Source organism: Heliangelus exortis, chromosome 2 (assembly GCF_036169615.1).
Source record: "Heliangelus exortis chromosome 2, bHelExo1.hap1, whole genome shotgun sequence".
In the NCBI taxonomy this organism is placed as follows: domain Eukaryota; kingdom Metazoa; phylum Chordata; class Aves; order Apodiformes; family Trochilidae; genus Heliangelus; species Heliangelus exortis.
Window position 1 is genome coordinate 63,231,953 of NC_092423.1, and position 15,795 is coordinate 63,247,747.

The 15,795-nt window shown below is 39.6% G+C and overlaps 1 protein-coding gene across 2 annotated transcripts in view; it reads left to right on the forward strand.

Moving 5' to 3' along the window:
• Positions 1-15,795, forward strand: part of CAP2 (cyclase associated actin cytoskeleton regulatory protein 2) — a 68,060-nt gene that overhangs the window by 29,332 nt on the left and 22,933 nt on the right. For both annotated transcript variants that reach the window (XM_071736405.1, XM_071736406.1), the window contains exon 4: positions 2,988-3,065. In XM_071736405.1, the coding sequence (XP_071592506.1) occupies positions 2,988-3,065 (78 nt within the window). The remainder of the gene's footprint in view (positions 1-2,987; positions 3,066-15,795) is intronic.

Sequence of the window (15,795 nt, forward strand, 5' to 3'; positions counted from 1 at the left end):
TATTTTTCAAACCTAATTGATACTACCAGCTCTGTGTTTGCTCAAGAATACACAGAACAATTTTCTAAATCTAGGAGCACTTTGCTCATATTTTATGATCTGTTTGATTGGCTCTGACTTAAAATACTGTAGTTCTTTGTAGGAATTTGTAGGATGCCTTCTGAACTTCACTTTTGGGATAGACAAAAATCTTATTTTAAATTTGAGGCTATGATCACACATGACCCAGTTTACAGACCAGTGATCACGTGCTGACCTTTCCATTTTGTTCTTTTTCTGTTCTTTACATTCCATATAAGAACATCATCATATTCCTCAGCCTCTGTGTTGCTAAGCAAAACAAGTGGAACTCTAAAACAATTTGTCTTTGCATGGCAGCCACTCGTTGCTCTAAAATAGGTTTTCTGTGCATCAGTTCTGATTTATGCTCATCTTTATTTAACACAGATGACTACTGCTTTACACAGAATTCCAGAGGACGTCCTCTCCAATGGTACTAACACTTGTGTAGCTCTACTAAAAATATTTACCACATCCATTATAGAACTTGATAAGCTTTTTTGCACAAAGCTTCCTTCCTGTCTTCATTTATACTTGCATTTTCCAGTCTTCATTTCAAATTAATCAGTTCCATGTTTACACCAAAAATTGTGCATTGATTTAAAGGGGTAATGGAGAAGGAATGCTAGATTTTATCCTATTCATATTTCTTGTGCCAACAAAGTTGCGTTAAACTTCTGAAGTGATGAGTGCCCTCTTCTTGGGCATATTTACCCAATCCATCATTACATACTTCTGTCACCTAGTACTATCTCCAAATGATACATATTTAAAATCTTTTCTACCTGTGCTTCCATCTGCCATTGTCTCCAGTACTCAAAAAATAATATTAGCCCAATGATTTTGTCACACTAAGCTACATATATTTGACTTCCCTTTCAAATTATGTAATTCCCATTGATTTTATCATCTTTCTTCTTAGCTATCCTTTCAATATCTTCCTGTACATCAACTTCCCTGAAATTGGGTAAAAGTATTTATTCAAGAACAGGTAAACTGTAGATCAAGAATATTGTAGGTATGCCCAACTTACCCTTCTGGTCACTGTTGTGGCTTCACTTAATCACTTTATTTATTTATTGTTCCAGTAGCTGGAAAAAAATATACCTTTTTTTACTTCCCTGTGCAATACACAGTTTGACAAGGCCTTTATCCATTATTCATCTGCTTCTGTATTTATACTGCCTGAAAAAAGTCATCCTTGATAATCAAGGCCTCTTCTGACTCTTTGGGTGTGTTGTACCTGTCTCAAGTGTCTTGTTTTAGTTATCTATTCATTCAGAGACTGTAGCCTTTTCCTGCAATTTGTCCCTCCTACTCAGCATGCATAGATTATTTCCATTCTTGATGTAAATACATCCTTTCCTGCATTCAAATCATTAAGTCCCTCTGGCCACTCATCTTCGTTCACTAATATTTCCATTTTCTAAAAGTATGCCATTCTAAAATACCAACCCTTAGCTATAGATTTATTTTGTCCATCTTGCAATTTAAAAAGAATTAAAACTATTCATAATAACTTCTTCCTAGAACATTAGTTTTTGGTCAGCTGTTCTGTGGAATCCCCATCACACAAAAACCCTAAGCTTAAAATAGCATACATTTGGTTGTTTTTTGAATTTCTGTATTGAAAAGTCAGTCTTCTGAAAAGTCTGCGAATATCTAAACCTTGCTATTATTCATTATGTCTGTGTCTGGAAAATTTGTCTCCTATGCTCACATAGTTTCCCTTATTATTTATTTCTTTATCTATTTATAGAGATGATTACCCTCTTCCAAATCTCAGCCTGTCAGACCATAATATCCCCTTCTCCCCAAATACTGCCTCTTTTACCATCTTCCTTACAGTAATTTTCCTCCGAACAGATTAAGTTTTATTTATGCTGTTTTACTTTGCTACAATTTCAGATTTCCCTACTTCCACGTATTTTAAGTTGCATCCACATAGGCCTGTATATAAAATTTCCTGGGTTTCTTTTTAGATTGAAGAAACCCCAAGGAAAAAGAACATGAGCTTCCCCACCCTTTCACAAAGTGATTATAAATGTCCTTATTCATATTAGAGTAACCTAACAGCATTTAGCTTGGTTTGGTTTTCATTTAGCAATATACATTGGCTATTAGTAGTTCTTTTCTGTACCAGTGATGCTTTCTCTTAGTCACTGCTCATCCACTTGAATGCAGTATAGGTGTCACTGACATAGTGATTAGATTCTAATCAATGTAGATCATTCATAACGTACAGAAAATGTGTAGTGTTCAAAAAAAACCAAAAAAGACCAAAAATTGGAACAATATGAAACACAGGGGAATGTAGAAATGTACCTCCCATCCACACAGTGGATATCCATGCTGTCAGATGCAGCTTTAACCTAAATTCTAGAGCTCTATGGGGGAAAGCTGCCAAAGAATCTTTAGCCACCATCTCTCACAGCCAGCACTTTTAGGGTCTGCTCTCAGGGGAAAGACAAGGAATATCCCTCAGCAAATATCTAAAGCTCAATTCTTAAACATCACCACAGCCTAAGTTGTGGTCAAACAGAAAGCTTGTGGGTTGCCATTCTCAGTGGCAATAAGTTGTTATCATGCCCTTGAGTATAAATGTCACTATTAAAATGCCTAAACATTCTCTGAAATATTGAATTCCAATCCTCCTGTGACTAATCTTATAAACAATAACCAAAAGACTGCATATCAACTCATTTTTTTTTCCTAGCTGAAGAAGATAGGAAACCTAATCTGAGATTTCAAAAAAATTTACAGCTAAATATGTAGTGCACTAGATTTCTTCCTGTCAGCATCGCTGTGATTTAAAAAACAACAAGAAACAGCAAGATTTGAGCTGTCATACTTGACTTCGAGCTGCCAAGAAGAAGTATTGGTGGTTACAGGCTAAGGTTTAATTTATATTCCTCCTTTTCTTACAGGCAGAAATGGTACGAGCTGCTTTCCAAGCACAGAGATCTTTCCTGGTGCTAGCATCTCAATGTCAAGAGCCTCAAGAGGTAAGAAAAGTGACCTACAGTTTCAAGAGGCAGTGTATTAAAAAGACAATGTTCCCTCTTGTTATCAATTCCTGCTTTTGCTTTTTATTTGTTACTTTATTTACACAGTTCACTTAAAGGCTTACTATTTGTTCTATTAGTAAGGTGCTCTAATAATCAGAAAGCCATGGTTAAAAGTAAGGAAGAGGTTTCCACATTACAGTCGTAAGTGGGATCAGTGTTTCTCTGGAAGCTGGAAGTGCCATGGAATGGGTTTTTGCTAGCCCATCAGGGCTGCTGAATGACAGACTTTGAAATTATAGTGTAATTTAATGAGAGAAAAATCAATACTGGCCATTGACTCATTATTCACCAAGTGGAGGTTCAGGTTAGGCCAGTGCTGTCAGGAAGGCAAGCAATCTTGTCAAGGAAATGAAAAAAACAATTTATATCAAGTTGATGTTAGTGGCAACTCTTTAAATCCACCCTTCACAACTAGAAAGCTTCGGGAAGCTGTGGAGTTAAGAATCTTATTTGTAGTTTCTAGAGACTACAAGGTTTTGGGCTTCTGTTGCCTTCTGTGGGACCATCCTTGAACCTTCCTTCTTGAGATGTGCAAAGAATGAAGGTCTCATTTTCACAGCCTCTCCATGGCCTTCAGTCCTGTTTTCTTCCACTAGCTCCCTGTTCCATAGTTCACTAAGCTCCACATTTTCTAGTCTCTGCAACTGGTGTAAATTATTGAAATGCTGCTGTCACTATTGTTCTTAGATGCACAAATTAAAACTTTTTCTAATCAGTATGTTTTATTGGTAAAGATATTCAAGGAGAAAAAAAAAAAGTACAGATATTCCAGGCAAGACTTTATAGAGTTCCAAGCACGAAGGGATCAGCTGTTTTTCCAGCTGTCCCTGATCTCAAGAGAATAAAAGTGGGTCATGATTGTCAGAGAACAGGGAAAATTCCCATGGGTACAGGCCTCAAGCAGTCATTTATATTGGCTGTGAATACTGTTGCATCCAGTGGCTCACAAACTCTTCATGCTCATAAGTATTCCCCAATGAGCATTTTCTGATGGCCCATAATGTAATGCAGTGTTCTTAAGTGTTGGTATTGTCCCAGGTTTGGTAAGAGTAAAAGCTCTGGCTCATAGTTGGGCCTCTTGTGCTCACGTTCTGTCAGTGTTATTTGCTCAGCTTTTCAAGTGAGAATGATGATGGCTTCTCTCCACTTTTACCTTCACAGCTTTCAGACCTCAAGTCAAGGCTTTCAGATTTTTTTCACCTGTGAAGTTTAGAAACCTTCCATTTTAAAAATGGCAATAAAATCAAGGGGAAGAAACAAAAAGAAGAAAAGAGATTCTTTAGCAATCTAGAATGACAGTTACGGAACCTTTAGAGATCAGTACTGGGCCCAGTTCTATTCAGCATCTTTATTGCTGATGTGGATGAGGGGATCAAGCCTGCCCTTAGTAAATTTTCAGATGACACCAGACTGGGGGGTAGTGTTGATCTGCCAGAGGACAGGAAGATGCTGCAGAGGGACCTGGACAGGCCAGATCGATGGGCCAAGGCCAACAGTGTGAGGTTCAACAGGACCAAGTGCAGGGTCCCAGACTTTGGTCCAATCAGACTGGAAGAAGAGAGGCTGGAAAGCATCCCAGCAGAGAGGGAGCTGGGAGTACTGGTCCACTATCGATTGAACATGAGCCAGCAGTGTGCCCAGGTGGCCCGGAAGGCCGATGGCATCCTGGCTTGTATCAGGAATAATGTGGCCAGCAGAACCAGGGGTGGAATTTCTCTCTCTGCTCAGCACTGATGAGGCCTCACCTTAAGTACTGAGTCCAGTTCTGGGCCCCTCACTTCAAGAAGGAGCTTAAGGTGCTGGAGCGGGTCCAGAGGAGAGCACCGAGGCTGTGAGGGGACTGAGGGGAAAGTCTTACAAGGAGAGGCTGAGGGAGCTGGGGTTGTTTGGCCTGGAGGAGAGGAGACTCTGGGGGGACCTCCTCACTCTCCACAGCTGCCTGAAGGGAGGCTGCAGTCAGGGGGGGGTTGGGCTCTTCTCCCAGGCAGGAGAGGGCATGGCCTGAAGCTGCACCAGGGGAGGTTTAGGTTGGATATCAGGAAGCACTTCCTCATGGAGAGGGTGATCGTGGATTGGAATGGACTGCCCAGGGAAGTGGTGGAGTCAGCATCCCTGGAGGTGTCTAAGGAAGGGCTGGATGTGGCACTCAGTGCCATGGTATGACCACTGTGGTGGTGTTAGGTCATAGGCTGGACTTGATGATCTCAGAGGTCTTTTCCAGCCTCAATTATTCTGTGATTAGGAAAAGCAACAAATAAAAAAGCACTAGGCTTTTTATATGTCTGTCTTGGGAGGTGGGCAAAGTCCTATTGTAAAGCCACGTTGGTTAACCATTTTGAAAAAACTGGTTATCACCAGCTTACCCAGGAGAAGGAAAGAAGCAGGGGTCCTCCCCACCACCCCCCAGGACCTCATTGGTGTGATGTCATCTGGGCTCTGGTTGTATTTCTAGCCTAGAGCCACAGAGTCGGTGTGGAATCCAAACAGGAAAGCTGATCATTAGTGTATCAGAATGCACAGAGCAGAGAAAAGCAAATGAAGGTGACAGCATATCTATAAATCCAAGAGAAAAGAGAGTAATTCTGTCATTCAGCTGTCTAGACTGTTTGCTTTATAATGTAAAGCTGTGAATGAGCCAGCGAGTTGCAATCATGGCATAGCAGCTTTGTAGACATTCAGAGACAGCGGTGTGGAGACTGAGGGGATTTACTGAGTTCCTGTCATGTTGGGATATCCTACATGGTGCCTTTAAAAAAAAAAAAAAAAAAAAGAGGGAGGGGAAAATGCCCTGGAAAAATAAACTAGCTCAGCTCTTGCAGCTTACGAACTAATGAATAAGGAATTCAAACAAAAAGAAAGCTCCTATATGTATAATAATCCTTAGCTGTGTTTGTGCTCTGCAAAGAGAGAAATGTAGATTGTACAAAAAGCAGTATTTTTCCCCTCTATGTAAATGTTGAAGCCCTAGTATTCGTTTAGCTCTCAGCTCCTGCTATGAGTCACTAGCAAATATTTTTGAACAGTTAAGCTTGCTGAAGTTGGTTTTGCAGACTTTTGCTTCTTATTAATAATGTTGATAGTTTTTCATTTGTAATCTGTTGCAAGTGCACAGCCTTTATTATCTGTATATATGAAAATAGGAGCCAAGAAGGTAATTCCAGCTGGCATACCAATCTAGCATCAACTGCAATAAATTACTTCACGGAGACTTCTGTTACTTTTTATGGTCATGTTCTATATTTGTATGTGCAGTGGAAGAGATCACATGACAAAACCACCAGTTGATATTCCTGTTTGTGTATGTCCCAGCTAATGGCTGCTGGATACAGGCTCATTCAGCACGATGGGATTCTTCAGTCACCCACTTATTAGAAATTATTTTCTAACACCAAACTTCAGACATTAACACAAAAAAATTTCCTATTATAAATTGTTTACTATATGTGAAATAGGACAGAGAAGATGGAGAAGGGAAAACAAATTGGAATATTGCTATATTAAATTTATTTTAATATTATTTATTTAAAACAGCTTCTACAAAAACAAGAAGTTGTTTTAAAAGGTATTTTGAGACCACACGTTTACATGTTGCTTGGGTAGATAGGTTTTAACATAAAACTTCAGAAAATATTATGAAACTGTTTGGATCTGAATTTTCTATTCCCTGTAGTCTAAGCCAAATACAATTCTAATTGAAACATTATTATTTTAATGTATAATATTTTTAAAAAGCTATTAGTGGTCCTGAGCAAGTTTATCCAATCAACAGTTCTTTAAAAAAATTATGATCATGAATACTAAAGTACAAGATCACAGCTTAAAGTCACTGCTCTGAATTCTTTGTGAATGGGTGCTTAACATACTCCCTCCTCTTTTTGAGTGATTTAATTTCACTTTAAGAGTTCAAACAATTTTAAGAGTTGTCTTGAGGGCATGAATGATCTATTGTTCCCATACTGTGAACTAGTTAGTGAGATAAGTTTATCAATATAAACATACCCAGGATGAGCATACTCATGGAAAGAAGCACTACAAACAGATTTAAATGACAGATGCAGTTCAGACTATAAATGATTACGTAATTTCCCATTTAAAAAATATGCTGAGTTCATATGACTGCCAGAGCTCATGGATTTAATTACTAACATTGTGCAAATAAACATTCCAGTTAAATACCCAGCTTAAATATCCAGATTCAGCACACAGGTGGGAGAAGAGGCATGGAAGAAAGTGGGAGGAAAAGGAGAGCTTTCCCTTTTTTTCCTAGAAGACGGAAAAAATACCTCTGAAACCCAGTGAACACTATTTGAATTTAGAGCCATGAGAATAAATCCAGGGGGTTTAAAGTTTCTATAGTCAAGCAAAAAATCTGTGGTAAGGGTAGAATAGTTGGGGCAATTTATTTGAATAAAGGACTCCTCAGAATTTCTATATAGAAATGAAAGATGAACATTTACATTTCTCTGCTCTCTGTCAGTGTAAGATTGCTGATTTTTTTCCTCTTCTATTTTTAAAGTACTTCAATAACAGGACTCTTGGGACTTGTTATTCTGCATACTATCAGGATTTGTTTTTCAATTAACTTGCTGATCTCTTTCCATTTCCCACTACTCTTCCTCGTTCTTCCTGGGACCACCCTTACTTGTTTTCCAAAAATACAACCTAAATTTATACCTTACTTATGCAAATGAGTTTTAGCCAAGTTTTGCTGCCATCCTACTGAGTTTGTTGACTGCTGCAAACCTGTGCCTCTGCATCTAGAAATAGATTCAGGAAGAATTTGCTTCAGTCCTTTTAAGGTTCTCAGGTCCCAAACTTACAGAAGGTGCCAAGAATGACATGGACAGAGCCTGAGAGCCCTGAGCTCCAAAAGGAACCCCCTCCCTCTCCTGTTTGCTTAAATCTTGGCAAGCTGTTGACATATTTCTGTTATCTGCAAGCCTACAACTGCCTGGGACATGTGGCCACAGCAGCAGCGAGGGACCGACTGAGAGTTCTCAGTCCCCAGCCTGATGCCTTACAGTGCTTGCAGGCTCATTTTTTGCTGTTGTTTCAAACTCTTACTCAGTTTCAGACCCACAGAGCCCTCTTGACACCTCTCATCTTCTAATTTTGTCTCAGAGGTGCTCAACTACATTTAACCAGCCTTGAGCTCATGATATTTTCTAGTCATGGAATCATTGAATCATATAGGTTGGAAAAGACCCTTAAGACCATCAGGCACAATTATAAACTTAACACTGCTGAGTCCACCACTAAACTATGTCCCTAAGCACCACATCTACACCTCTTTTAAATACCTTCAGGGATGGTGACTTAACCACTTCTCTGGGCAGCCTGTTGTAATGCTTGATAACCCTTTCTGGTGAATCAATTTTTCCTAATATCAAATCTAAAACTCCCCTGGCACAACTTGAGGCCATTTCCTCTCCTTGTTTCACTTGTTACCTGGGAATAGACACCAAACACCCTCCACCAGACACACCTACAACCTCCTTTCAGGTAGTTGTAGAGAGTGATAGGGTCTCCCCTCAGACTCCTTTTCTCCAGCCTGAACAACCCCAGTTCCCAAGATGCTTCTCATATGACTTGTGCTCTAGAAACTTCACGAGCTTCACTGTCCTTTTGACATGTTTCAGCACCCCTATGTCTTTCTTGTAGTTCATGTCTGAAGGTGTCTTTGTACCATTTCTCTTTCCTCACTTGTGTTTGTCAAAACTCCCAGGTGAATCACCCCTGCTGTGGAAAGATGGATGCATTTGAGATTCAGTTCTGCCCCAGGGGCAGTGCACTCAGCTGTAAGAAGGCTCAGAGACACACAGGGATTCGGGGAATACAAAAGAGCCATGACCAGTGCTACGTTTTCCAGCTTGCACAAAACAGAAATAGAGAAATACACATTATGCCACACCTCTAGATTAGCTCACATCAACACCACCAGGCTCAGGCTCTCCAGCAGTTCACATACTGTGCAAGAACCAGGCTCCAGTAACCAAAAGCTCCTTGCACTGGTTACTTCCTTCCTTACTTACTTGGACTAAGAACAGCATCACCCTGTAAGGAAGCCAATATCAAAGATAATACACTGTATCTTGTCTAGCTCCTTATCTGACACACCTGCTAAACAATTCTATGGATCCTACAGACTCCTACTGAATTCTGCTGTGGCCTAAAATGGTGTCATAAAATTGCCAGGCTATCTTTCAATCCATGTAGCAATGTTCATATTCAAACTGCAGCATGTGAGATCCCACTAAGCTGTGGCATAGGATGCTCCCTTTCCCATTAAGTACGATATTCTTTATTTCTGCAATACACAAATTCAAATCAGTGCACTCCTTTCACTGTGCTATTCAATTGTTTCCCAGGATTTTTGTATGGTGTCTGATCTTATAAAAGGGAAAGCACTGGAGATATAGCTGACTGAAAAGCAGGTCTTTTGATTTTACATGTTGGGTTTTTTTTTTGTTTGTTTGTTTTTTTTTTTGTTTTTTCTAATTTTACTTTGGTCTAAATCAGATGGCAAACAATGATTTTGAGTTCTGAAAGTTATGCAGACTCAGGACTGCCTACTGAACTTGGCAGTCTTGACGTTTGTCTCTGAGGAGATCTCAGGTGAAACCTATGAATGTCCAAGGCTGGAAGCCAGTATCATCTAACATGCTGCTCCTGGCACACAGCCCACGTGAAACCTAACTGGCCTTAGCAAAGGCTCATCAGATCTCAGATGTTGTGAATAAAACAGTTGTGGCTCAACAGAATACCATTTTCTGGCAGAATGTTGCTACCTGGAGTGCCCTGGGCCTGACTGACGTGGACTACGACCACAGCAGCAAAGGTTGAGGAGTAGTGAATCAAAAGGCTGAAAACAGTTTATTTGTGTAATGGTTGATTAGGTGTGGGATGCTGCCTATGTGTCTAAACCAGGAGAACCCTTCCATGTTGAATATACTGCCCGTGGAGAGCTACAGTAGACAGGAAAACAATATATAGCTCGTTCAAGTCCATTTAAAAAACAGCCAGGGTCCTGGCCAAAAGTGCTGAGCATGATTCCACATTGCTGTAAACTGATACATGCCATTTGTATCAGACCTTGCATTTCTCCACGGGTTAGAAGCTGTTTGTCTTTCACCTTCCTTTCCATTTGGCCTTGCTCAGAGTTTACATTTCAAAACAAACCCAGAGATGACCAAGCTAGTGAGTGATTTGTCGTGTGAAGTTACGGTTTGGTCTTCCCTTTTTTCCCCCCACAAAATTCCTACAGCTAATATTGGCTGTTAGATTGAGAATTTATGTGCTATCTAAGAGGAATAAAAGCCAAATACCAATTAAGTCACTTTGGAAGCACACAAATGTGTCTAAGCTTCTGTGCTGATGAAGCTGACCAGGCATTTCTGCAGATTTGTCTCTGTGTGTCATAGCCCTCCTGTTGCACAGCAGTGAGTTAAAGTGGCAAAACCTGTACTGTTGACAAACATATCAAACATTTGTTACACCAATAGGTTGAGGATTTACAGAAAGAGAGAGACCAAACTAAGAGAGACCAGAATAAAATAGTGTCTATCTGGCGTTAGCTAGGAGAAGACCTTTGAATGCTGAATATATCAGAGGGTTATGAATGTAGTGATCACACAGAAAGATCTCACTGATGGTCTCTACTGCAAATCAGAAAATGCTTGCAGAGTTGGATCGAGTTTCAACAGGTTACACTGAAATTTTAAGAGCACAACTGTGGTACCAAATGTAAAAAACACCTTCTGCAAGGAGAGATGGAGATTGGCAGTTTTAAAAGGACAGTTTGATAGCTGCCAACAAAAGCTGGTAATTTTTCACAATGGAAGTAATAATGGAAAGGGGAAAAAAAAAAAAGCATTTCAGGAATCCAGATGCAGCACTGGAAGGCTTGAAGTTACCTGATAGCTTTGATTCACCTTTGGGGAAAAAAAATTTAAAAATCTGCTTACTTAAAGATGTTATTCTTCAGCCTTATCCAAGCACCGATTCCATTCAGATCACTGATAAAAAGCTACAACAGAAAAGACAGGCCTTTCTTCCAACACACATATTCAAAAAAAGGATGTAATTTTTAAAGTCTTCTTTACAGATTTTCTTTTACAAAATACGGGAAATTATAATTAATTTTAAACAATTTTAGTCCTAGAATCAAGGCAGTCATAGCAGAAGTGTATCTCAGTGGCAGTCACTGAAGCTACCACTATCCTATTCCTATAGATACAGGATGAGATTCTGCTCATCTTGAACTGTAAAGGTAGGCACGGTGTGTGAAATGTCATCCTAGGGTCTCTTTACTGTAAATGGCAGCACCTCGAGAGTGCAGTTTTCACATCTATTACTGTCTTATAATATATAGTCTTCTAACACATTAATAGGTGGAAAGAATTCCTCAGGGACCTCTCTCTCTTCATTTACAATAGAGCAAACCAAGTCTAAGCTGAGAGCAGATGCTCACCTTGTAAATTGTTAGTACTGAGTGCAGCAGATGCTATGCATGACATCTTTCATCCCTTGAAAGGATGAAATGTGGGATGGGACTGTACTAGGCTGTTTGCAGAGATAATGACTGTGTGTGCATTAGTGTTTTAGTTCACGGTGAGGCTATATTTTTCCTCTACATCAGCCCCAGTTACTATGCTGTGATTTACATGGTAGAGCAGTCTTAGGGTGAAAACATTTATTATCTTACTGATGAAGCTAAACAGAAGATACATTCCCAGAAAGCATCTAAACCATGATGTAGATCCCAAGTAGTCCTCCCCCGAAAAAAAATCCACAACAAATGTGCATAGCATGAATGTTAGGTCCACAGCACCAACTGCTTTGCTTTACAGAACCGTTCCTATAAAGATGCACTATTTGCCAACATATACAAAAGTAGCTGATACAAATCAACCCCATGCTTCAAAGCAGCCTGTGAAAAATACAGTGTAAGATGGACATTTTGAACTGAAAGAAGAAAATAGCAGAAATATATACTGTTGAATAAAGGTTGTAGTCATGCTGTTCTGAGTGCAGCTGAGTAAAACTAAGGGGCTGCTGATCCCAAGTGATCTCAGCTTTCTTTTACTCCTATGCCAAAGGTTGCCACTCCCTCAGCATAACTTAGAAGGGGTTTTGTTCCCTCACCATGTTTTTTTCATAATAGGTCAGGTTGATTTAAACACTGTACTAGTACAGTCTGAATTATCTTGCCACCCATCAACATAAAAATTCTTTAGTAAACAATCTTACCCCTCAAAACCATGTAAGATTAGCTTAGAAATACATAAGATCTTTTAAAACTGTATTTTTATTTACCTGCTGAGTTTTGTGCCTGTGTGATTCATGCTGGCAGGTTTCTGGACAATGGCCCTGAGAAAATAGATGTTTTCTCAAACTAAAGCTGTGATTTTCAAATAATCACTGGCTCAGGCAGCCAAAGTTTAAGCAAGATAGTTTAGTGTGACCTCACAGGCAAGCTGCAAAAACCATAAACCCCAAAAGTTTGGTCATTCTCCTGAATTAAATCCATGTCCCTCAGTCCTGTTAAAGCTGTCATTTGGGGAACTTCTCATCTGAGTATCACAAAAATGTGAAGGAGAAGTAAGTCTGTTTAGTGAGGTGTGTTGGAGCACTGGTATGCCAGGCCAGTCTGTGAGACTGGGTTGAGACTGTTCAGCTTCTGAAGCCGAAGCCTAAGGCAGTTCTTGTTGCATGCTGTAACTTTTTTGGGGTGTTTTGGCTAATCACTGCAGTAGTCTCACTATTCTTAATTTTCTAGTATGAATTATTAGACATGGATCAAAGGTGGCTGATTGTTTAGGTATTAATATTTTAAAAGACCATCTGGTTTTGATAATGATTTTAAAAGGATAAAGGCATACTGGGAATTACCTTCAGTGTTTCTAAGTTGTGCCACTGTTGCATTTTTAAACATTTAAGCAAAACTGATATTATAATAGGAATGGTGTTTATACAGAGACTCTTAAATTTCTGTTAAACAACTGTGCTGTGTCTTAAATGGCAAGAAATTTTATCTAGCACATGCCAAAGGCATGCTGAAGATTTTTCCAACAGCTCTGATTCATCTTGAATTCATTTTTTTCTTAGAGATACAGTATAGACAATCATTTTATTAACAACCAGCTGTTTTAATATTCATTGCAATAAAGAGATTATTCTCCTAGAACCCTCAGCACAACTGTTTCTGTCCTGTAGAGCCAAACAAGACTGATTACTGCCAGAATTAATGAGCCTTTCTGTACCCATATGGCATATACACTATAATTCATCTGCAGTTTTAATCACTAACTAAATTTTAGAACTGGCTGTGGAGAGACAGGACTCAATTAAGTGATTCCTTTGCAGGGCTGTATTCCTTTGTGTCCATCCTTCACAGAACTTTGGACATAAGATGCTTGCTCAAACACCTACACACAAACACACACACACACACACACACACACATTTTGTGGGGCCAGCCAGCAGCCACTGCAGAACAGGGTAAGTGCCCTGTGAAGTGAAATAAAGCTCCCTTTGCAGTCCCCATAACATCTCACACGAGGCAGGTCTGAGCAAAGCCTCACACCCTTTGTGGCTCCTTCTGGTGTCACTGCAGTGCCACGTGAATGATTACTTACTTCAAGCTGATTTCCTTAGCAATCTGTGTTTCACCTTTAAAACGCCCACAGGGCACTCCTGTGAAATAAATCCACTACATTTTTGTAAATAGTTGATTCACAGGACAAGTGAAGTCATGTGTTCTGAGGGATAGAAATTCTGTGATAGAAAACCCTCAGAAAAGTGGTTCAGAGTTTTTCTAGTAGGAGTAGAGGGGCCCTATGGTATCAGTCAGGAAAATGTTTGGCCCTAATTTTGCCTTCTTATCTGTACATAGCGAAGTGTGCTAACAAATAAAACAGCTGTGTTAGCAAAATTTCAAATATAGGAAGTTGAAGCAGGGGAAGGTAACACAGCTTTCCTGAAACCTGATGATAATTTAGTGGGAGAACTGCAGAGAACCCCCATTTGCAGACTCCCAACTTCTGTGCCCTATCCACAGAAACGTGCTGCCTCCCAGTGCTGCCTAGATATACCAGGCATCTCTGGAGATGTATTTTTAGCCCTAATACTCTCTTTTGCTGGAAGTGGGCCATAAAGATTCACAGTAAGCTAAGGACTGTAAATATCCCTTAGACTTTATGGGAGGAAAACTGGCATATTATCAAAGCAAAACAAGCATTTTCTTAAATTTCAGTTCATACTTGAAAGATTTCCCTGCAAAATAAGAAAACCTACCAGCTGCAGCATGTTGTAAACAAGCAAAAATTAGAAAGAAAAATTCCTGTAGACTATCATGTTAGGGCAACAAAATCAGTTTTTAAGTCTCCTACAAATCATGGGGGTTTCAGGGCTTTTTCAGACTTAATAACATACACCGGTCATTAAGCCACCAACAGGAAATCTTTTCATCTCCCAGTAATTCTGTAAATATTTTTTTTTCTTCCAATCCACTTTATTGTAGGAGAACACCAGATATCCCCATGCATTTCAGATGCATAGGCCTTTTTCAAAATTACCATTAAATAGTAAATCTGCATAGTTGGATCAAAATTGTTTTAAGAATGCAGAACCTCTTTTTGTCATGTTTTTGGGAAGATGCTTATTTTAAGATGACATAAGACTCTTGTAGAAGGGTTAAAAGAGGGACATTACAGATGACAGAGATCAAGCAGCACATACACACACATCGTTTTGTGTGTTTCATGACAGCAGTAATCCTCAAAAATATGAAGACTGGTTCTCTCCAGCAGGCACTTAATTCCATAAACAAGTAGTCCCGAGAAAAGGTGAGAAAAAACAAGACAGCCTGACTGATTTCTGAGGGAAGTGCCAGGGATAATCAGAATGCACTCTCTTTGGTGGGACATGGTATGGGTTCTGCAGGCACACTTCTGCAATAACAAATTGGATTGTTTTTACAGAAACATTTTCTGTAGCTGCAAGGTACAGCAGCTGATTTGCTTAAAAACTAATGACCCCTTGTCCCACACTGTGCTGTTTCTGAGTGGAAGAATTTTTTCCCAGAAAATGAGTGCTCCACATGAGTTCTTCAGAGACACAGAGCCAGTGTGATTAGCATTCACTTCGCACAGAAAAGAGCTTGGATGGCTTCTACATTCATTCTGCTTTTCTCTTCGTGCACTATTCCCTCCTCTCAACAATCATTCCCTTGGATACCATTTGTTTCTGATTAACACAGGAGAATTTCCCCAAACCATGCCTTGCAGGCAGTGTGTTTCCCAGGAAATCCTCCCACATAACTTGCAGCCAAAGGAAATTACAACATTAAAACATACCAATAGGGAAAGCTAAAACTGATACTGCCTTCAGTGTATTACTTTCTCAGTCTTGTTGCCAGATGATAAAAGGCTCCTAAGGTAAGAAGTGCTTTTGCGTTTCTTACAGAAAGAACAACTTGGTTAAGAACTTGAAAAACTCAAGCCAGTGTAAAGACTCTCAAAAAGTGATATCCAGGGATATCACATGAAAAACACAAGCATTCTGCTAACTCTGAGCTGTGAGGTCACTGTGGGTCTTAATCTGGGCAGCATGTAAAAAAAGATGCCAGTTCTGAGAACTGCTTTTGCTTCAACACATTATTAATACT